General features: G+C 35.6%; 1 protein-coding gene across 1 annotated transcript in view; it reads right to left on the reverse strand.

The window, feature by feature from the left end:
• Window positions 1–7,911: 7,911 nt before the first annotated feature.
• The window catches only part of LOC140156912 (ribosomal protein S6 kinase 2 beta-like), an 80,850-nt gene continuing 63,400 nt past the window's right edge, over window positions 7,912–25,361 (reverse strand). Inside the window, 15 exon segments of the mRNA XM_072179954.1 lie at window positions 7,912–8,935; window positions 9,660–9,797; window positions 10,361–10,478; window positions 11,173–11,249; window positions 11,930–12,000; window positions 12,003–12,090; window positions 12,455–12,613; window positions 13,395–13,559; window positions 13,725–13,781; window positions 14,417–14,574; window positions 16,394–16,496; window positions 17,144–17,297; window positions 18,936–19,006; window positions 21,947–22,124; window positions 22,622–22,728. Coding sequence (XP_072036055.1) covers window positions 8,783–8,935; window positions 9,660–9,797; window positions 10,361–10,478; window positions 11,173–11,249; window positions 11,930–12,000; window positions 12,003–12,090; window positions 12,455–12,613; window positions 13,395–13,559; window positions 13,725–13,781; window positions 14,417–14,574; window positions 16,394–16,496; window positions 17,144–17,297; window positions 18,936–19,006; window positions 21,947–22,124; window positions 22,622–22,728 — 1,797 coding nt within the window. The 3' untranslated portion in view covers window positions 7,912–8,782.

Here is a 25,361-nt window from a genome sequence, read left to right on the forward strand (position 1 = left end):
GTATTATTTCAGCATTTTCAATATATAATGACAAATTTAAAATTTGAAGGAAATCGTACATTAAGCCTTTAACTCTTGGTAAAAAAATTCTTAGCTTATCCATAGACCACTACTTCTTAGATGGGTTGGATGGTGGTTAAAGGATTTTTCTTTCTATTTTTGTATCCAAAAGTGACCAACATGCCAACATTCATGCATTCTCATTCACGTCTACAACTCGTCAAGGATGGGATGCACGATCTGGCACTTCAATTCATGTCAAAACTTCTGATTGTACAAACTCCTTTCCCAAATGCACAATTCAAATGCATCAAGGTCAAATGCGAATTCAAGAGCCATGATGCTGCAGTGGCGTTTTATTGGTATATCTGACAGTGGCGAACATGAACTTCCCGAATTTTTTGGACAGTCGGTCTGATGAGGACAAGCAAACAATAATACCGTAAACGTTCGCCTAATGGCACTATGGGCTCCCTTGACATAACTGGAATTTTAGACACAAACTAAAAGTGCCCTCCCATAAAATCCCACCAGCAAATAAGGGCACATACCCTTAATTCTTGTTGGGATTTTTAGAGGAGGGAGCTCTCTATTTGTACATGAAATCTACTCCAAAGCAAAGGAGCCCAGGTGTGCCATTAGGCAAACGTTTACGGTATGACATGACCACTAGTATGCACCTCTGAAAATCAGGGTTATCCTTAACGAAGTACACCACATCCTGTTGTATGTTTAATGAAAACGACCTATGTACCTGTCAACAACCCCACTTAACTATGCACATCTATACCAAATAAAACACAAACAGCGCAATTCTCATAAACTTTTGTTGCCTTTATTCAAAGATGAACAAAATTTATTTTCACAAGTTACATATTTATGAAGAAATCTATACACAAGAGTATATAATTCCATACTCTTAAAAAATGTTATAGTATACATAATAACTAGTAAGAAAGGAAAATATTATAAGTCTTCCATCTGTTCATACAACTAACCAATTATGAATAAAGAAACATTTCCTTTCAAAATCAAAACTAGTAATTCATTAAACCTGTACTTTCTTATTAAAGTAAACAAAATGTACAATTTATACAAGAAAATAATTACTTTACCAGACAATATTTTGGAAGTACATACCAAGCACATATGTGCTTGCAATTTTTTTTTTCAGTTTATCTCAAAAAGTGACAAGTTTGGGTGTATTATTTACTCAGTTTTTGATTATTTTTCTATTTGCTTAATAAAATCATTTAGCTTGAGGAAAATAATGAGCACAAAATTGTCACTTTTGAGGGGGTGATATAATATATATAAGTGTGGCACTTTTAAATGGTATAAACCATCCATACCTTTACATTGCAAAGTAAACATTAAATTACCAAAACAATATGGTAATTTTTGGAAACAAAAGCTGACAGGACTTACTTTCTGGTAATAGTTAAAACAAATACAGACAGAGACTTATTTCCAAAAGTGTTCAAAGTGAGCAACAACTAGAAATGATTTCAACTCCATTACTGACATAAAATGTAAGTTAAATCTGTAATAAGGAAGCCTACACAAAGAGTAACATATTATGGGTCAACTATTTGGAATAATTTGAGAGTTTATTGCAAGAATGTCCCGTCTCCAATAGCTGCCAGGTGGTATGTGGACACTATCGAGTTGGTCCGTGCCACGTCACTTCCGGTTGATGATGCGACTCACGGTCGAGTGAAAACAAGTCCCGGATTCGATTTTTGTTGATGATTTCTGTCATTGGTGTTATGTAAATTTCGATCGCAAATAGTCAGTGGAATCAAACAACCGTTTCTTAGTCTTCAGAGTGGAAGAAACATACTTGATTTACCGTTTATATACTGACAAACTTAAAATTAAATTCCATGGTCGAGTGTTGTTTTTTCCGAAATTAATTGTGACTCCAACAACATCGCTATGTAGCCTCCTTCACAGCCGGTTTCTGTTGTTCATAACAAACCGTGAGCCACATGTAGTTTGGGCCCGAGACTAGAGATAGCCCGGATGTTGGACCGACAGAATAGAATACAGACATTGTTGAATGTCTCTAGGGCAGCTATTCTTGCATTAAATCCTAAAATTAGTTTGACATTATCTGAGTAAAGGGCCTCAAGACCTTCAAAACTGCGATATCAGAATTGCTCTGCAAGGTTCCTGTGACTATAGTCTATATATCTACCTCGAGTCACCGGCACTAGCTTTGAAGATCAGCGTGTTCAGCGTTAGCTCAGCATTACTTGGTGCGTTACACACTTTTACATGCGGTGACTCAAAGTAGATATACAGACTATAGGTTTCCTAGCATTCTTTTCTCAAAAGTTTTCTCTTTAAAGAAAATGTCAAAGATATCACAGAAAGAGTTGTTTATTTGTAGATTGATCTACTAATAACTAATCTTGAACAGGGTTTTAATTAACATTTAGTGTAAATTTGCATACAGAAGAAGCACAACAACAAAATTCGAGATTTAAACATTTCAACTTTCCAATTCCCTCAACAAAAAAAGTATTGCCTATAAATTACATTGCAATGAATGAACTAGAATTATATTACAAAATAGTTAGAATCATCAACATGATCAATAAGAATTTGAATTTCATCATTATTAGATGTAATAGACTATAGTTCTAAAGTTTCAAATATCCAAAAATTTGCCTATACACTCCTTTCTCGCTTGCTATAAGTATAAAAATAACTCTTAGACTATATAGTGTACTATTGAATAATTACACTGAGCTACAGTTTTTGTAAAAGAACAATACAGAACAAAACAATGATAAATAGTAACATTTCTTTGTGTTCCTTTTCATTTTTCTTGTAAAGTTTGTGCCAAAGGACAAGAGACTATCTTTAGAATAGAGCAAGAGCCATAGTTTTTGCATTTTAGGCTATTCCTTTGAAATCCATACACCCCCTATGGACAACATAACCTTAATCTTTCACACAGGGGGTGTAGACTTGAAATGGAGTCATCCATTCAGGTAACCCAACAGGAGGTGTATGGATTTTGAATATAATAGCCCACTTGAAGGGTAATAGTGTTCAACACCTTCATACAAATCCCATTGCCAAATTGTTCACCAAAAGTTTGGTAGTGACGTCGATGCTTTTTCGCAGAAGTGACACAAGTATGCCAACATCTTGCCCTTGTACACTATGCATGATTAACTTTACGCAAACGATTCAATACCGCGACCAGCGAAATATACATTGAAATCGCTACCGAACTTGAGGTGAACAAAAGTATACATATAGTCTATTCCGCCATTCGGTTTCCTAGAGACAGTAGCGTCCGTGGGTGATACACACACGATTAAGCGCCGAATCACACTTTTGAACGCTAGGTCTCGAGGAAGCTTACTGGACAGACAGTAAGTCTGCATAACAAAGAGAATCCAACATGATAAATTGAAGACTATGGGGTGATTATTTCTAAAGATATCCAGACTATGAGTATTATACAAAACACTAGTAATGCGGCACAAGGAAAAACACATTTGCTTCATGTGCTTTGGGTGGGATGTTTAGCGTATGCATAAAACATACCTGGGCACTCATAAATGGATCAAACCTTTTTGATGAGCGCTGACTTCATATGATTGAATGTCCATAAATTGCAGTAAATTGCCAGTAATTCTATAAATTCTTTATCAAATTAACACATCCAATCCCTGTTGGATTTACATAATATTCAAAAACTTCTCAGACAAATCATATAATTAAACATTCTGGAAAAAGTTCTATGTAAATCTATATGATAACCACAAAAACCCAGGGATGTATATAATTGTAGCTCACACCACATGATGAACAGCACCATAATATACTCTTATTTTTGACCACATGATACAGACATACCAGGTATTAATTCCAAGGTGTTAGGGTGATTCTCTTCATACAGGCATTATTTCACTCCCCCATTCTCACCAATCATAGAACAAGGTTTAGAATGCAATGAAGTCTCAGGTGCATGACACATTAAATAACACATTTCCTTAGTAATGAATTTATCCAAAAGTTTCATCAAATTTGCACTTCTAAACTAAGCAGATATTCCTTTTACATGGAGTACACACTCACTGTCCGCATTTGCGAACTGGGAGGGGCCTAATACTGTTGCAAATGCCAACTGTTGCCGACTATTGGCTGAGTGAGCAGCCAATCAGCAGCACTCTGTAATTATGCACTGGGCACTTAAGTACGAACATTTTGTAAAAGGAATAGCGCTTCCTAGTTTGAGTTTCTTTGGTTTCTTTGATTGTTTTTGTGTTTTCCCCCCAAGAAATCCCACATTTGTGAAGAATTTCCACAAGCCACCATCCAGGTCAACTTTTGATACATTCAATGTAATAAATCTACAGCCATGATTTGTTCTATAAATTGAAAGGCCCTAGCTATTCTCCTAGTCAGGCACTTTAGTGCCTTCAAGCCTCTTGACTCCATCTAACAAATTGCGTCTCACGCCCAACGATCACACACTTTTTGACTGTTGGTCAATTCTCTAGACACGCCCCTTGCAACTTACATTTTGATTTGGTCCCAGCTCATGAAATGTAAATTTACATCTTTATATACATTTTTAACCTTCCTTAGATGACAAAAACAACCTGTTCTTTGGACCCGACCGACCTAGATTTTGCGTTTTGGGGATTAAAAAATTTTTTATGCAATTAGAAACAGCCATTTTTTGGTAGAAGTTTTTTGGATTTTGACAGATTTTTTTTAGATTTTTCAAACTTTTGATGATTTTTAGGGTTATATAGCCAGTTCCATATAAAATCTTGTACTTGGCAAGTTTTTCCATAGAACAGGTGTTTTCTCCTGATGATACTTCATAACCTTGCACACATCCAGCATATATGCCCAATTTAGTTACACGTTTGCTGGAATTCCATTAGTGTTGCGCAAAGTACGCTGACAGACAAATCATTGCTTGAATGCAAGAAAGTTTTAAGTACAAACATATCAAGGGGTCAGTAACACAAAGACGTAACTCTAATTTTTGCAAAAATGTGATTTTAATATCAACATTTTCAGAAACATGAGCACTTTCTAATAAACACATAGAAGTAACTCCATTTAGCACCCCATTGAAATCAATGGCCAGTGAAACATACTTAACTACATAAGGTCAATGTGGACCATTATCTTTAAACTCAATTTTCTGAGAATGACCAAAATGGAGTTACGTCTTTGTGTCACTGACCCCTCGATATGTTCTCATTCATACACAAATAGTAACAATAAGTAAACATGCGTAAAGGCACGCAAACAGTAGTCATTGTGCGTTGTTTGTGAATGTTGTGTCATAATCATTGTGCGTCGTTGCAATTTAACCTTGCAACATTCAACTCTCTTAAGCAATCACAGACTTGGAACTAACTAACTCAGTCCAGCTTTTACATACATACATGAAGTCTTAAGGGAAGCCATCTTGTTATCATACAAATGATTTAAATGGGCTATTCCAGTTGAAAGCCACACACTCCCTATGGAAGACATGACCTTAATCTCCCACACAGGTAGCCCCATTTGTGTGGGAGATTAAGGTCATGTCTTATACAGGGGGTGTATGGATTACAACTGGAATAACCCAGTGTGTACATATCACAGGGTGCAAGACGTTAAGGTGAGTATACATTGCAACTTCATTTGACTGCTTAGCGCACAAAACTGTTAATTGTCAAGGCTGTCTGCAGCACAAACAGGCAAACTGCATTTTCTTATCCTTAGCAGTTATTCTTTTTGTGCTGCAAGCAACCTTAGCAGTTTTGCGCTCCCAAGCAGTCGTAATGGAGTGGCCATGTGAAATACATAAAATTGGGGGGAAAATATACCCTACCATTTCAGTGTGTTGAATTTGGCAATTTGTTTTCGGTTGGTAGTAGCACTAACAATATGTTGCATACAGATGGTCGATGTACAGGTTTTATAGTGATGTTAATATAACCCATACCATCACTAGAAATTTTATATATTTGTAGCAGCTCATTTTTTGAAGGTATTTTAGTGTGCAGCCTTAGTTTTGTAAGAGGATTACTTGTGCAGCTATGTAATGCATGTATATACAGTGTCCAACCACACTAGCGACCAACTTCTACCAAGCCTCAAAGAAGATACAATATTTGAGATGAATAACTCTCATCCAAAATGAATTAAAAATGCTCTCTTTTAAATGAATACACCACATTGATCAAAGAAATATAAAGGAAATCCTCTTTGGGAGTATGTGTAAACCAATGAGGTAAAAACAAAGAGTATCAACTCTGTGTTGACTGTGCCATGTTTATGTGTCGCTCAAGGAGAGCAATTCTAAGTGTGTTGTTGTCTGCGTTCTGCGACTGTGTGTAACATGTTGTGCTAAGCGCTACATGCGCAAACTTTTGTAATGCTAAAGCTTATCGTTCCATTTCAGGCTTCAGCCGATAATGCCAGAGGTACACTATTTGTCCCCCATGAGCGACAATCCAAAATGGCGGATTTACCATAGCGTTACACATGTGTCAATTTTGAGTTGGTACTCTTTGGGTTTAACCACTTTGGATTTACTGTAAACATGGAAATTTTCATGCTATATTAATTTTTCGCGTTCCAAGCTACTACAGCAAATATAGCAACACGCCTTTTGTGTTTAGGTCAATGTAAGGAAACTTAGAATCCCAAATTTAAAAACAAGGGGAAACGTTCAAAATTGACAAAGTGTGAAAAATAAATCACATGAAAATTTCCACTTTTACAGTAAAAGGATTCAAATTAAGATTTGCAGACTCCCTGAGTTTACTTCTTTGTATTCACAGTCTCATAATTAAAGCTTATAGTTCTGTTGAGACAGAACTGTTTCCAAAATCAATTGTTTGCTCCCAAACTCACAAACAAAAATATATTAAAAATGTGTTTATGATGCCCAAATCAGTAACCCTGAATTAGTATGGTTAATAATTTCTAATTTTTGTACAAAATTGTAAATTCTTTACCCAAATCATAAACGATCACTATACTACTTATTTACTCATTCATTTAAATTATTTGATCATAATTTCCATTTCATTATACATAAATCACTCTCGTCTTTTATTTCTTCGTAACAAAATAAAATATTCATAAAACTATATCAATTGTTATAATTTTTTAAGGGTTTTTGATAATCCTGTTATGCAAGTTGCATTTTGTATGGTTTATTACATTTATGTGGCTGATACAAGTTCACAATTTTATAGGGCAATTTCAAAAATCCTAGATACAACATCTACCATCTGCGCTATTAATAAACGCATGTACAGTGTACTATGGTCGGTTTTGTATCAAGGGTCTTTGATATTACCCAATAAAGTTGCATGTGTATCGGCCGCATTAAAATGACATTTTACTTAAAGGAGATTGCAATATTTATCTCACTTTCAATGTCAGGATATTATTCGGCAATTAGCCAGTGAATTTAATAATCAATAATCAAACTATTCTTTAATTTCAAAGACCAATTTCAACACAACTCTTACAATGCATATAGGTTCTCGCACCCAATATAAACAGGGGGAAATTATTTTGAGGTATCTACTACGAACAAATACTTCAGATAACTCAAGTTACAGATATTCCGCTGGCATAGGAATGCCACTCTGAGTAGTATGAGTCAGCTGGGAAGAAATTAGGATTGAAGCTCATACACCCTCCATTCACTTCTTACAAGATATAACAACCCAAAATGGACATTTTGTGAAAAAAAACTCACTCTTTCTTTTATACCATTCTCTTCATTTTGGTCTAGGCATACTTATGAGCACCTGGTATTTTCTTATACTACTTTTCATTATTTTGTTATTGCCAACATTTCTTTTTCACCTACAGATAGTAAGTAGTTAAACCTTTTGGAATGCACTTTTTATGACTTTTAACATATACAGCTATATTTGCATATTTCTTCTCAAATACTTTTGTAATCATGTCCCAAATCTGGCCCTGTGAATGTAAGCCATGAGCGATCACTGCACCCTGACTGGCGCTATGTCCAGTTGTGAATCGGTGCCAGTGTTAAACATTACTTAGTGCAATGTTCTGCACAGCAAAATGTGCTCAAATAATAATGTGACCAAATCATGATGTCAACATAGCACATTAACTTCAAAGCCACATGAGTATAGTCAGGCATGTTATTCTGAGCTTCCACTGACCTGTATCTGGCACCTGTCATCACTATGGACCACAATGGCCTCATCCCAATGGCATAGTTCAATAACCTCAATTAAACCATCATAGTGCAAAATTTGACCTCAAGTTGCAGAGTATGAGTTTTTGCACCCAAATTTTCAAAGGTTATTCAATGAATATACAAATGTATTGGGGTTAAAGAACTGTGCCCTGGTAGTTGAGCATGTTGTGCATCCTAGTGCATGCTGTTCCACAGGAAGATATCGACCATGCTTTGTTTCCCACCTTCAATGTGTAACTACATCAGGCATCTCATCTTGAGTGCATTGTGTAATACCCACATCACACACAGCATGCTGGAGGTATAGCATGTGGCATCGTAATGGTCAGCCTTTCACTGAGTCAACATTTACAGCACTGATCACAACTGGCGCTGACACAGACCGGATGGATTCCAAGCACTGGTAAGCCAAGAGTATAAGCTAGCTCTATACCCTAATGTTCTGTCAGTTGAATTACTCCTTTACACAACCCTGTCTTTCCCCAACCCCCTACCCATTTCATAGCCTTCTACTCATTGACTAGATATAAATGTCAGTTTACAATGGCCTACTGCTCACAGAGTTGTTCCGCCTGATGCGCTGCCTGATGACGAACTGCTCAGTTGTTTTTGTTTCCTTCGTTGTGCCAGGAATGATGCCGTTACTGGTCTTAGAGGGTCTTGGTTGGGATTTCTTGCCAGGGCGGAGAAGGTTGCCTTTACTGCACCCTGTAGAACAAAAATGAAAGGTATGATAACTTACTGATTATTTTTGGTTGGTTTTTTAAGTTTGTTAATTTATCACAATTACTACACACTAAAACACTAGTTCCAGAAATATAGAGCATACACAAATAGCTATACATTTGATCGGCATTCTTTTGTAGTTTTGCCGACTTAATCATGTGCCCCCATCGCATAAATTCGAAAGTGGAGTCCTGATTGGATAAGTATGTCATCACTAGTTATGAGTTATTGGCACCTTACTGCTAAACATAACTCAAAGCACTGCATGATCCAGGCATTAAGTGATAAACAAGGTGCCTGCATCGGCAAGTTTGGGCATGTGCAAAAGGATCTTGTTGACAGGGTTCCTGCACCTTGAAGCCTATAAAATTCAAGGACTTTTCAAGGACTTTCAAGGTCCAAAAGCACGATTTTCAAGGACTCACCACAACACAAAAATCATGATGCGGCTCTTCATGCGACACATATTAACAAAAGTGACAGCTCCTCTCCACTCCCCAAATTTTGTCAAAATTGTACTTTAGGTAAAATTCCAATTTTCAAGGACTTTCAAGCACCGTGTGCAAATTTCCAGGACTTTCAAGACCTTGAAAATATGTTTTCAAATTCAAGGACCGTGGGAACCCTGTGTTGAGAACTATACCTAGTCCATTTAAAACAAAAATAAAGAAAAAAGTACAAAAAAGTTAAGATCGTTCTGACTCACCTTTACTGTCAATGGGTTTTCTGTACTAAGTTTGTTTTCTGGCAGGTTCTTTCTGTTCTCAAACCAGGTGTGTGCTAGCACCTGAGCTGTGGTTGGTCTCTTAAATGGGTTGGGTTGCAGCATCCATCTTACTAGCTCCTATATGAAACACAAGAAAGAAACAGAATGTTATGAAATTATTATACTTAATTCTCTGGGTTGATATAATGAACAAATTTTAATCTTTAATCAGCGCACATAAAAAATATATATGCAGTTCTGATACCTTCCGCAAGGAATGTGACGAACATCATTTGACCCTAATACCAATAGATTTCAATCTTTCATTCTACTCCAGCATCATGCTAGTATTATGAAGGATTAGGGTCACATCTTTTACAGGGGGCACTTGGATTTCAACTGGAATAGCCCAATACCTCCTTCACATCACCCTTACATTTTCTGTAACTAGTTAGTGTACAGATTGACTTTGGATTAGGAATTTCCTTTCCCATGGCCCAACAATGATTTGTTGGCAGTGGCCTCCTTGTCCTTGAACTTTATCTTCAAATCCATTTCTCTTTTCTTTCTTTATAGGTCAACATGCTTATATAAGATTTTTAGGCTGGCTTGAGCATTTTATTTGAGTCTGGTGCCATCAGGACCAGCGTGTCTCGGCATGGAACAACCATTTAAGCAAACAAACAAACAAACAAATGTACCTTGGCCATAGTTGATATAGTACTCCAGTTGCCTCCTTCCATAGCGAATTTGCCCTCACCAATCCTACCCAGTATATCTTGTGCTGTATCATCAGGACCGTGTGCAAATGGTGTACTCCTGCAAACAAGAACAATAAAACATCCAATATAATACTTGATGGACAAAATAAAATGTTGTTTAATTTTCAAATTATATAAGGTTACAGCCTTTTGTAAAGATCCTTCGCAGTTTTTATCCTACCTCGTACGCGTGCATAAATTCACACGATTGATAGGTGAATGAGATGCTGATGTGTTGATGACGTGTTTCAACTAGCCACTCAGAACCCAACTTCATGTTTACGCCATAAAACTGCGCCAAAATAAAAACGGCAAAGGAATTTTGCAAAAGATAATAGTGTCCCTATATAAGCTTTTTAGCCTGGCTTGCCCTATGTGTCGGCAGTTCACAACATCAAAGTTTGAGCCCAAGCTCTAAATCATTGTAAGTCTATATATCACTAACGTTACAATAGCCTCAGGGACTTAACTTGTAACATCTTTAGACACCCATTAGGCTTTCCATACATGGATCCTAAATACTGTATATGTGGTAATTTTCGCGTAGTTATTTTTGCCATTTTTAGTGAGAGACACATTTTCATGAATGTTATTTTCGCAATTGCCCATTCCTCCCCTATACTTGTAAATACATTATTGTATATATTCGTGAGGTGTTATTTTCGCGGTTGGAGCTCTAATTGTGAAATTCACAAAAATAAAACCCTCGCGAAAATGACCACTTATACAGTAAGCTGTTTGGTTTAACTTACCCTGCCAGCATTGTATATAATAACACACCAAGACTCCATACATCGCAGGCTGCATCATAGCCTTGTTTCTTCAGTACCTGCATTGGTGAAAAATCAGACAAGAAAACTACATTAGTATTTATATCAAAAATTTGAACTAAGACAAAAGCTTGCACAAATCAAGAGAGAGAGAGAGAGAGAGATACACTTAGAATGGTCAGGACCATAGCTCTCACAATCTATACTCATCATATTATGATTTCACTGAACCACACAGATCTTCAGATGAAAACATGAGAATCTTAGATAGTCATAATGGTTCACTCATTGCGAGTCTCATAATCACAAACTGAGATTAATTGCACCAAGATCTGCATCCAGCAGAATTACCAAGCCAGCTTAAATTTCAACATTCTGCAAAACAACATGCACTGCCCCTCAAGCAAACCACCACAGCCCAGTGCCTTTCTAATTGAGCCAATTTGACTACAATTCTCTTTTGAGTCATTTAAAACCTTTGAGTGTTATTTATGGCTTGAAAGTGTTTTCTCAGTAGCACCCCAACATGGCAGATTTGTGTTGAGATATCCCAGAATTAGTGAGTTGAAAGCTGAGCCTAATTATTAGCTGTGAGCATCAAATAACCTTTTAATCATGATGAAAGTTGATTATTAAGAATTTCGACTTCAGCACTACACAATATATCAAGTTGCATTACCACATATCCACTTGACAACATTTATTTGTAAACTTGAAAAGAGTCACATAATTCTCCTACCTCTGGTGCCACAAAATTGGCTGTGTAACAAGGTGTCATCAATAGGCCATTCTCTGCTCTCATCTGCTTGGAAAACCAAAATCTGCTATCCGTATTGCGCTGGGTGAACCATTGGAGTCTGCATACAAAATGTTGCTGGGTTTTAAGTCTCTATGTACCACCTAAAGTGAACAATCAAGGGATAGAATTATTTATCTTGCAACTATAGTATTTTTGGCAATGATATTGTTTTTTCTATTACAGACAGCAATGTCTCAATTAGAGATAATACTGCATTTATGAACCTATATCAATGTCTTGATATTAGTTGGATTTTGCTAGCAGTCTAACTTCTCGTAACTTCTTGATGTTTGCCAAAGTTAATTCAGATATAATTTTGTTGCCAACATCAAAACGTCAATTGAATCACACAGTCCATTTCGCTGCCTCAAGAGAGTCACGTTAGTACTTTTTCCTGGTATGCCCTTGCCATAAGGGGTGTATGAATTCCAACTGAATAGCCCTATAAAACTCCAATCAACTGACCTTGTTTTTGTGTAAGTAATGTACAGTGCTGGAGACGACCTGCATGATTTCACACGCTTCTTTTTCTGACAGTGATTTCTGTCCCAGAATCTTGTCTAGCAGCTCTCCTCCCTTCATTAACTCCATGACCATGTATACCTTATGACCATCGTCAAATACCTGTCACAATTGAAGTAAAAACATGCATTATAATGGTGAATATTATTATGATGTGAGTGTTTCATCTCTTGGTTGGTTACTTGGTGTGTTTATCTGGTAGCCACATGAGGAAACACGCTTAGGTTCTGGTGAGAATATATACTCAAAGAAAAGGGCTTTAGAATCCTGGGCCTGTTTCATACAATAACCTGGTTGCAAATTTGATTAATTCAGGTTTACACTTAATATAGTTAACTTGATCAATCAAACTTGATAATAATCATAAATCTTTCTGAAACAGGCATGAAAAGAAGGAAACGGAATTGAAAGGACAAAGATCAACAAAAATGAAAGTAGTTTTGATAACTTACGAGACTACTTAATATATTATTACCAATTCTAATTTGAAAACCTACAATAATACTTTTACCAAATATACGCATATAAGTTCATTTAGATTATTTTAACCCTGTGGGTACTACTGCCTTTAGTTGAGCACCTGTGATTGGTTAATCACATGATATAATAATCTGTGTAACCAATCAAAATAGAGCTTTTAAATCTCTTAGCCCTCGTTAAGCTTAACCCCTTTTAGGCCTACAAGCCATTCTTAACATATCTCTGATTGGCTCAATATGTGATATAGGCTACTTTGTAACCAATCAATATGGTTCTTAGAGACGGACAACACAAAACTATACAGCACCAAAACTCATCATGCTTTATCATCCTCCAAGTTTCAAATGAATCAGTGACCGCAATTAGGTGGTAGAATGGACAAGGTGTATGATGGTTTACTTACATCTCGTAACGTGACTATATTTGGATGCTGCCCGTATCTGAGTAGGATCTCAATCTCTTCTGACAGGTCTTTGTGGCCTTTCTCTATAATCTTTACAGCATAGTCGTTGCCATTCTGTTTGTGCACGCAACGCTTGCATATTGAGTACGATCCCATGCCTATATCCTGCAGACAAAATAATTACAAGACAATAACGATTTTGGCAAATATTGTAAAAATATTAATTGATAGTATACATCTGTTCTATAGAGGAGGAATAAGCTTGTATTTTTACACCTGCCTTTAAGTTGTATATCATATGAATAATTGTTTACCAATATTTCTGCTTACCTCTTTGAGGTCATATTCATCATGTATTGATGTTATTCTTGCATGTGGGACTAGTTTCTGAAATAGGATAAGAAATCAAACATGTTAACATAATATCTTACAGAAAACATACAAACAAATGGGAGCGGGGGTTACAAGAGGGAATAGCAGAGGGACTACTGCTATCATCATATCTGAACAAATAGAGACAGGATAAAATTTTGCTGCAAGATTGAATAATTCAGAAATCGCTTACAGTGTTCAGTTTGATCAATATTTTTCACATTTAACTGTAAAACTGCTACCACAGTAAGCTGTTTTAAGGCCATCATATATTCCATTATCACAGGATCGCTCGATGCTCTGATGCTTCTTTCCTTGAAATTGAAATATAATCCATGAGATGTATCGCTATCATGGCTATTGCTAGGAACGTATACCTGTAAGCCCTACAGCATGATAGCAAATGCATTTCGGAGATCACCGATAACCCAACCTTGATATCCTGACAGCCAATCATAAGCATACAGCACAGCGATATTGCGAAATATCCATCGCGCGCTGAGAATCTTCTATGTGGAGATCTTTGTAAAAATCTGGCTCTAATTTCATCGCGGCTGTGATGTGGAGTATACATCGGCCTTAAAACTGATATTGTTCAACTCCATCATGTTTATTTTTTTTAATTCTGAAAATCCAAGAACATTTCTTACCATGCCCTTCTTTTCTTTGGTTGCATTTGTGATACTATTAGCAGCAGCAGCGGCCGCAGCAGTTTGTTTCTCCATATCTTCTATCAGGGTAGGGTCTACAAAGCTGAAGCCACGGAACAGCTTGTGTGCACTCGCACTTGGAGGCATTACTGGTGAATCTATATCAAAAGATGAGGAGGATACAAGTGAGTCAAACATCATCAATATCCACTGGGCTATTCCAGTTGAAATCCATATACCCCCTATAGAAGTCATGTTTAAGCATCCACACAGGGAGTGTATGAATTTCAAATGGTGTTACCTGAATGGGTGACTTCATTTGAAATTTACATCCCTTGTGTGGGAGATTAAGGGTATGTCATTCACAATCACAGTATGTATGGATTTCAACTGGAATATTACAGGCTCAACAAGGGGATAGCATGTTTGTTCTGGAGTTACCTTATAGAGAAATTTTCTTTTGACAAACCTGAGATGTCAACTATTCATATAACTATGCTGCTGTGGTGTGTACCATGTCATTAATTGATGATAATATACTTAGGTGTTAATTGAGTTTCCATGCCTTAATGTACAAAGTATGTTTAGGTAATAATAGCTGTTACTTAGACTGTGTCAATTGAGATTCCAGGCCTTAATATACAAACTTTGTTTAAGTGCAGCTGTTACACTCATTACATATTACCACAAGTCACCCACCTTTTCGGGTGGGTGGGTGGCTGGCTGGCTGTGTATAATTATCATGCTACTGATATACAAAATTATACTAGATTCCAAGCACACTTGTGGTTTGGGAAAAATTTAAAGGAGACTACACCTGTACCATTGCCGGAAATGGGGAACAAAATCAACACAAGTATTGCTAATCTCATCCTTTGGTACAACAGAACTACTACATCCAAGTAAATGAGCCCCTCAAAAATTAATAATAAAACCTACGCAAAAATGGGCTATTCCAGATCCAGTTGAATCTGTACACCCCCTACGGATGATATTCATGACAGGCTTACATATTCCACAATTTGGATTACCCAAGTGGGTGACTCCATTTGAAATCTACACCCCCTATGTGCAAGATCAAGATCATGTCTTCCATAGGGAGTGTATGGATTTCAACTGGAATATCCTGATACTGGTTACTTCTAATCTGTGTGAAATTAATTTATAGCAACTTAATATTTCACTTGTATGTGACCTGCTTGATAAAATAAACTATCTGCAAATTACTTCCTTTCAACCTTTCTATCAAACGGAATATTCCGGCACGAGTTACTTTGTTTTTCTAATGACACCAAAGCAACCACTCACTGCTATTAATAATCCAAAAAACACCTCCAGTTTCCCATTTTAGAAATCTTTACTTTTCCTGTTTCCTGGTTTAAAATGGCTTCTCAAAAACGATCCTACTTCATAGCTTCCAATTGACACTTAATTCAATGTTTGATCAATTTATTGCTTTTCAAAATAAACTGGAGCTCTTGATAAGCAAGCTATGAATTGATTATCTTAGTGATAAAATAAATCACTCTTCCTGAGAGGATGTATCAAAAGCGCTTGTTCGCAATAATCAAATTGGACCACCCACTGTTTGAATTTGGTCAGTTCCCTTAAATTTCAAAAATTAACAGTCCATATTCTTTTGTACAGTTGGGGACAGCTAAATAAATTGTTGCCATTTGAATGATTCGCATGCCGGCCATAGGTTTCAAAATAAAAAGTCCGAGATATTTTCAAAAGATATCAAAAACTATCTCAAGAACCACTGAACCAATACTGGGCTATTTTGTACTCATTCTAATGCATTTTGCATGCCGATTCCAAATATGGTAACAAAAATTTACAATTCTGAAATTATTTTCAATTTTTAAAGAAAATGTTGAACTTGTCGTCTGCAGTCGACAGGGTTAAAACTGAGGAGGTAGGAATTGGATAAGCCAACATTATTTTCTGTGAATTCTTGATGTTGTATATGCTTACCTCTTGGTGTTCTCGATGTGAACTCTGAATCAAAGTAATGTGTGTCACCGGCACTTGCTACTGCTGGTTTAAAAGGTGGCTCAAGTTCTCGTTTTGTCAGTTTCTGAAAAATTTACAAAAGAAAGAAAATCAGAATTTAAATCATTATAATCACTAACTGGTTTGTGGTTTTCCAGCAAAATATATTGACTGCTCAATGCCAGAAGTGGGTAAGTGCAATAGCTGCCATGTGTAGCTGTCATGTGTTGATGAGTACAATATACTGTGTGTAAATTGCAATGTTCACAGGGCAGCTATTGCACTTACCCAGTTCTTGCACTGAGCAGTTGATATATGCTACTGATTGATGAGTGAAATTAAAAGCTTTTTTCATTACAAGTGACTATTTAGAAGAAATACTAACCAAGTATTTAGAAGAAATTCTAACCATATTAACCCTTGCGTATACTTTTTGCCATTGAAAACAAATATTTCAAAGTATTATTTGATTAGATGTGGGTAATCACATACATCACCCTTATATTTTGAACCCTGGTGAAATCTCAAGATTGCAAACAGGAATATGGATCTCTTAGACGACCAAAAAAAAAAAACCTGTTCTACGAGCTTGACTGACCCAGATTTTAAGAATTTGGGGAAACAAGTTTCCTGTACAAATGAATTCCATGTTAACCCAAATTGCATTTCAAAATATCACAAAATATTTAGATTTGTCCATTGTCAAATTGACACCCTACAATATAGACTTACATCCCAGTCAATGGTGGCAAAGAATTCATGTTTCTTGATGTCTTCTACTCCGTTTGGCCCGGCACCTAGTCTGTTCTGTGGATTCCTCTTAAACAGTTGTCTCAGTAAACTCTGGGCTTCTGCACTCAGGAATTGAGGCATGCCAAGTTTGGCTCTGAATAAGGAAAAGAAACAGAAGCATGTCTCTAATTAAATCTAAATACTGATTAGGTTCATTACATGGTTTAATACTAAGGTGTATCCAGAATTGCGGAATTTATCCTCAAACCATTTTTACATTTGAGATAATATCTTTGGAATTGTTTTGTCGAGTGAGCTCTTGCTTTTTTACGACGGATAACTGAAGGATGTGGCTCTGTGTAGTGTGTACACGATAAGAAAAATGTTTGAAACACATTTTAAAATATTGCCACATTCGTCAGGCCAACGTTTTTGGGACACCCTGTATATTGCCTTTTAAGTAGTATTTTAGAATATACCTTGTAGTTGTAAAATATGATTTATGTTGTAATATTAATATGTTCAGTTTAATTATACTTTTTAGTATTATTCTGCAAAGCAGTTTGAGATGTTTCGAAAGGCGCTACATAAATGCGGTTTTGTTGCTGTTTTGTTGTGTGGAGTGCACAGTTGTTGTCCTGCGACCTGAGCAAGGCTCATGTATTCTGTCCAAAATCCACTCTGCGCCTATTTTCTTAACACTTCATAAATATTTGCATCTTTCATGAAAATTGTCCTCCTGTATGATATCATAAAAAGTTTGCATTTTTTACACTAACAAAGTATTCTGCATTTCCTAATTGTACACACTACCACTTTGACAACTGTCTCTGCCCTAATGAATAATTTCATTCTATGTAACTGCAATGGAAACAATATCACTGTTTGTCCGCACAGGATGTGATTTGAGTATGCCTGGTTAAGTACTTTGTTGCTAAGCTAATGACAGTCAAGCCATTGGACATGGCTATTTTATAAGTGGTAATTTTCGCGTACAGTTATTTTCACGATTTGGAGTGAGAGACACATTTTCGCGAAAGTTATTTTCGCGATTGCACAGTCCTTCCCTATACTTGTAATACATTATTGCATACATTCGCGAGGTGTTATTTTCGCGGTTGGAGCTCTAATCGCGAAATCTGCGAAAATAAAACCCTCGCGAAAATTACCACTTATACAGTATTTTAAGCTTGAGTAAATGTAAAAAATTCAAATTTAAAATATATTTTTACAACCGTTCAACAAGAAAATTCTTTTTACTGTATGCGACAAATTTAAAGTGAAGGCCAAGTTCCATGTTAAGACATTACATAAATGCAAGTCAATTTGCAGTATTGTTAAGCATCTTGAATTTCTTCAAGGTTAAATCCCCTTGGAAATCTTTGTTTCTTTAAGCAAAAACATATAATTTCCATAAAAGTATCTAAACAATCAATGTGCATTGATTACATTACCAATCAATGCAATACACTGTCTGCTACTGCGATTAATAGTGTTGTTTTATGTCCCTGTTTTGAATAAACGTTCAATAAGTGTTTAATTCAATTACGTATCTTATTAACGTTATTTTTGTGACGTGTATCACTAGGATCCACAACATGCTCATCTATCCGGGCTCAGTTCTTTAACCCCCATACATTTGTACATTCATTGAATGACCTTTGAAAATTTGACTACAAAAACTCATTCTCTACAACATGAGGTCATTTTGCACTCTGATTGTTTAATTGAGGTTATTGAACTATGCCATTGGGATGAGGCTATTGTGGTCCATAGTGTGTAGTATACTTACTTGAGAATCATGGCCATTGTTTCTTTTCTGTGTTGTCCTTGGAATGGTAATGCACCTGTCAACATCTCAAACTGAAACAAAAAGAGAAGATATTAAAGGTCATTGTTTGCTTTTTTTTTTTTATAAATACATATAATGTAAAAAAGAATATACTCATTGATAAAAGATGCATGTTTGGATATTATTTTCGTTATCAATTCGCCGTGGAAGTGACGTAATAATCAGACTAACTACCACAGCAATAGAGGAATACAATTTTTGAGTAGATCGCCCTGCACTACAAGCAAATTGCACTAATCACCTGTGTACATCAGCAAACATAGATTGAATCCAATACCGCTCTTTTCAAAGATACTTAATCTTACAGGTGCAAGTGATCAGCCTTTCTTTGACATCTATGGTTCAAGTCATAGGTACCGCATGAATGTTGTAGTGCAGGGTGATATATTCAAAATTGCATTCTTCTATTGCTATGGTAGTTAATCCGATTAATTACGTCATTTCTACAGCGAATTCACATGTAAATGTAACAAAAGAAAGTACATATTCAATGGAAGAATAAAATGAGATGAAATAATATGAGACAGCAATTTCCTCAACAGCAACAAAAAATAATTTGCAGAAATAAAGTGCAAATAATCTTTTCTTTTTGAAAATGAAATGAAACTGGGGACATATTGTGAGTAACAAAAATAATCCTGTCAAAATTTGTGTTACATCATATTTTTTGACTGGAAAAAATAGTAATTATTCACTTCTTCAACATCACTTCAGTGAGAAGGTAGTTACTGACAGATAAATAATGCCTTAAATGACCTCAAAATAAATGCCTCTTTAAAAATAATTGTAACACTTTAGATCACTTTCGAGAAGACCGTTGCAAATATGTAAGAGTTTCGACACGTTTGCAAGTTGACAATAAACACCAAGTCCATCAAAAATGGTCAAAATGTCTTCTGTTTTATCTCCTCATTTTCGATTTGGTCAATTTGTGGTTTCCAATAACAAAGACCCATGCACTCAAGAATTGTTTTCATACACTCCCATTTGCTCTTAACTTACACATAAGTGGGTGAGATGCTTGTTATAAATGAAATATGAAGACCGATTTCACTAGTAATACATTATCAAGTTTCACTTCTTTAACTGTCTCACTGAAAGTGCATTATACAGTGCCAGAGTGCAATGTGTGTGAGATGGTGTAAATAATTATTCCTTTTCTAGAAATTATAAAATGTCATTGTTTCTTTTTGAGATGAGAATATATTATATAGTGTTGTATTAGCAACAGAAATCAACAAAAGCGGCATACTTGTTTTGTCTACCCTTAATAATCAATTTTCTTGACATCAAATCATTTGCTTGATCAGGCAGCATATGAGAATAAGACAAAATTTCATAAATCCAATGGCTGCCTTGTGTATATGAAGAGATACCTTTATTATAAGGCCAAGGAAAGTTGATTTTGAGTTTCCCATCACCCGCCCTCACTTCATTTTCTGACCCTCACTTGAATTCATTATTGTCATTTTCCAAAAAATACCAATGAAAACTGGTTATATTTGCAAAAAAATTATGAATATCCCTTTATTTTTTGTGGAAAAATCAAAATTAAAACATTCATTTTGCTGTCAACCTTGCAGACTCTTTGTAATATACTTTTGAATCTCATTTGGGCTAAACATCCATCTTCAAGTGAGTGAGCAGCAAATAACAATACATTTTACATGCGTGTTGGTCATATAATGAAAGGCAGACCAATAATGAATAATGAAAAAGTTACCTCACTTGTTCTCAGAAATTATGTGACGGGAAACTCAAAATTGACTGTTGGGGGCCTAATGGCTTCAGCTGTTTTGGGGGACAAAATTTATTAAAAATGTTTGGAAAAAAAAATCATCAAATTTTGCCACATTTTTCAAGTTTGTAGTGATGTTTTAGGGTCATGTTAATCTCTAGAAAAAAAAAATCCTGACTGACCAACCCCACTTGAAAAGTCTGTCCGCCCGTAAAACCGGGGTTTTTTTTTGTTATTGCCTAAGGTATAAAACAACACTATCAATAACAATATTGATAAAAGGAACACAAGGCAGCACGTGCCGTATATCACATTTTGCATCTAAATTAATCATATGACTTGCATTCTAGGAATGTGGAATGGCTGATGATTCCCAATAAAGTCCTCAAAGAAGATATAGTGCTATGATTTATATGTTTGCACATGCTATCATTCAATGCCCACACATTTCAAGTGCCTCTGATGGCAAGTAAAAGTGTGACTTGTTTATCAAATATACTAGTGCTGGTTGAGTACATCAAATATTTGACAACTGGTGCTGGGTGTCCACTAATGTATGACAAGTATTCCGGCCAATGTCCTCCTTCTTGGTTGAAGGCATTTACCAATTATGCACCACATACACATACACATAAACTGACCTGAACTGAACTGAACTGAACACACCCCGACACTAAAACTTTACCCATTATACAGTTGTGACCACTTTTGAACCATTCAGATCCACAAGCTCAAATTTCAGATTAGGCCACATAAAATTTAAACATTCATTTCACGTCCCCACGATTTTTGAAAAGTGAGGAGGGAGGGAGGTGCTTTTTTTATATTATTTTTTAGCAAAATTGACATTGAAACAGCAGTTTTCACATAAAATTTATATTGGTATCAGTTTTCAGCATCTTCGAGGAAAACGATACGGCCCCTTAGTTTTGAGATTTTGAGGGTTAGACCCCTTAGTGTGCCACAAAAACACTTCAAAGCAACTTGTTTATCAGTATTAACATTATCTAAACTTAAATTGAATATGATAATGGAATAACAACATATGAAGTGATCCCAGAAAGTGTGGCGGGAGGTTGGCGTGAACCAAATTAATATTTTTTATGTGGCTTTATTGTGCAGCTTATCAATAAACACTACTAAAAAAATAAAAATATATCAGTATAACATTTGGTAAATAGACTATGGAAAACAGGTGTTGTAATAGCCTCACCATCAGTACTCCAAATGACCACCAGTCAGCTGCCGTGGTGTGTCCTCTTCTATTCACTACTTCAGGTGCCATGTACTCTACTGTACCACAAAATGAGTAGGTCTTGGTGTCTTCCACTGATTCTTTACTAAGGCCAAAATCTGTGAGTTTGATGTGTCCTGATGCATCCAACAGAATACTGAAAGGTCAAAGGTTACACTGTTAGTACCATGTTCTTCTTGGTTAATTTTACTTTTCTCTGTGAGAAATTATGCTTTTATTTTTCACTAAACGACCCATTCTAAACATCTATTTTCAATTTTAAGGATACTTTCTTTTGATCCACAAATGTTTCAAAACCATTTCAATTAATGGGTTACAAATCCATTTTGATGGCATTGCATAAATTACCAATACGATGGCCCAATCCTTAATTTTATTTGAAAATTATTCAAAGGATCATTAATTTCATTAATAAAACCCAGAAACTACATAAAACAAATTATTCCTAGGCTATATATAAATATATATATAAAACTGTAGAATACGGTCTAGATATTTTTGTCTGCAATATGAAAACATTAATAAAACATCAAATCCCATATCAATGAGAGCAAAGTTTCAGCACTCATTTGGCCTATAAAATGGGTAAAAAAATGGTTGAAAAGAAGTATGAGATCAAACTGTGATACTTACTTTTCTGGTTTGAGATCTCTGTATATGATGCCCAGATGATGAAGGTGGTCCAATGCCAAGGCTAACTCAGCCAGGTAGAATTTAACATCATCTTCTGTAAACATTACCTGTAATATGGAGGGGGAAAAAATGACAAAAAATAAATATTTGTGAATATTTGGTGCTAAACCATGCTTGGTCTGCCCTGATAGTCATAATTCAATTATCGTAAAACATTACTTATAAAGCAACTGTTCTTTTTTCCTGGCATATACCTCTAATAATTCTGAGAAAGGTGCATACATTGTACTCGCAGAATTAAGTGCAGCTCGTGGGTGGCCTACCTTATTACAACCAACCCCACATTCGTTTTGTGCTAATGGGTTGTTTCTTGCTAAAAGCATGAAAGTCAGTCATAAATGTACCAAAAATAGTTGAATTCTTATTACATTCTATTGTTGTTTGGAAATACCCAGAAGCAGCAAGTTCAAGTCGGTTTTGTTGGATTTCCGGGATGTTTACATGAATAGTCTGTTGAACGACCAAGAATATTAGTGAAAAAATAGTAATCGATTTTCACTGGCAGAGTTACTTGTACTGCTTGATAAAAATGTGTGTTTTTACCAAAGGGAATCTGTTCAACTTCAACCCATCTTCAAAATACACAGAGAGGAAGTTAACCAGGCTTTAAGCACTCAAAGAAAACATTAACTGTTGTACACAAAAAGATTAGAGCTTAAACCAGGTCAAATAGGCAAACTAGCAAGAGAACATCCCATATCCAATTTAACCATCCATTAGGACAAAAAAAGAAAAAGGTTTGTCTCAAAGCTCACAAGCAGTTTAAAACAAATGCGAAATGCGATTCCCAACTTGGTATTTTTATGGTATTTTGAGAAAAAAAATCTGATCTTCACCAAAATTTTCCGGAAAAACTATAAAAAAATTTTTTTTTTAAATAAAAAAAATTTCTGCATTTCTTTTTCTTCAAATTGCGTGATTTTACAAATGCGCGCGCAAGCTTTGAGATAAACCTCTTTTTTTTGGCCTTATATTATTATCTTTTGTCATGTTTGTTGCTGTCTGAAAATATTCAGAAACAACAAGTTCAAGTTGATTTTATTGGGGATTTTAGCATGTTTTATAGCAAATTGAAGTAGTGAAAAGTTAAGTTATTGATTTTCATTGACAAGAGTCCTCGCTTGATCTAATCATGTATTTTACCTAATTGGAATTTGTAGAATCTTATTTTTCTAGCCATCTTAAAAACACCCAGAGAGAAGGTAAACCTTAAAACACCAACTAAAACATTAACTGTTGCACACAAAGCGATTATATTGCTTTAACCAGGTCAACCAGACATACTAGCAAGAGAACAAATTCCCATATCCATTTAAATCGAGGTGGTAGGAGACAAGATATCGCCAAACAAGATGAAAGCCAAATCAAATACTATAGGAAACACCTGCACCACAAGAACTCTGCCCTCCTCAAGTGAATGTGCAGTAACTGTGAATAAATATTATGGCAGTTACTGTGTTTTTGCATGGGTGTTACATTCAGTTTGATCCTGAAGTAATAAGTAGTATCTGCTTGTAACTGGCAAAACAGGTACTGTCTTTTTACTTATAAGGAAGAAGGTGTTTTTGAATCAGTCTGCTACAAAGTAAAATGCACTATCTGTTTGGGAAACAGATATTTTAATCGAAAGAATAATGCAGTAACTGCTTGTAATTAAAATAGTCGACACTGTGCTTTTACTTATTAGGAGGAAGGTGTTTTTGAATCAGTCTGCTACAAAGTAAAATGCAATACTTGTTTGAGAAGCAGATATTTTGGAATGAGATATGGCACAAACATGGGTAGCATTTTCAGCCTTTTGGTATATCAATGACCCCTTTTTCTAAGCCAATTTTGGTATATAGATGGGTCCTTTTTTCAATTTTTTTTTTGAAAAATGGCAGAATTTTGCCTCATTTCTTGACAAATTAATATACTGTTGGGGTCACTTTCAAATTCTCAGCAAATCAAACTTGAGTATCTCATTTAAGTCAAAACAAAATATATCTTAAAATACAAATAAAAGCAGCAGATATTGCATTTTTCAGATATTATGAATTGCATGAAATATAGTATCTGCCTGTAATTAACAGAGCAGATTTAAGTTTTTACTTAGAAGGCAGAACTGGCTTTTCCTGAAATTACCCCCACCATGCTTTTTAAAATTACTCCCACTCTCTAAATCTATAAATACAACAAATTGTTTGTCACTAAAAGGGATCTTGGGATACGACCAAAAAACGTGTTGAACTTCTACATGTATGTATTTCACTGTGTTCAACATGAAAATCTTGAGCACAGGAATCACTTCAATGTAGTGTTCAGCACATCGAAAATTGAAATTGTGAAAATTGAATAGATGAATATGAATAGATTAAAGAAATAGCTAGCACCAACACTCCATAAACCTTAACCACCGTTCGTGTATACAGCTCTGTACAGAACAGACACAGTACCCTAATATTCCACCATCTAAAATTACCATCACAGCCAGGATCAACACAAGTTTTCATACAGGTAACTAGGACAAGATTTTTTTCATAGAGACCTTCAATCAAAACTAATATAACTATGAGTGGGTTGGGGAGGGGAGGGGTACAATTAAATTACATTATATGTAAATGCATTGCCACCTAAGGGTACTCTAGTCAGGAACCTAAACGATTGAGCAATTTTAATTGATTACAATTACTCAAGGTTG

The sequence above is a fragment of the Amphiura filiformis genome, chromosome 7, assembly GCF_039555335.1.
Source record: "Amphiura filiformis chromosome 7, Afil_fr2py, whole genome shotgun sequence".
NCBI classification, from domain to species: Eukaryota; Metazoa; Echinodermata; class Ophiuroidea; order Amphilepidida; family Amphiuridae; genus Amphiura; species Amphiura filiformis.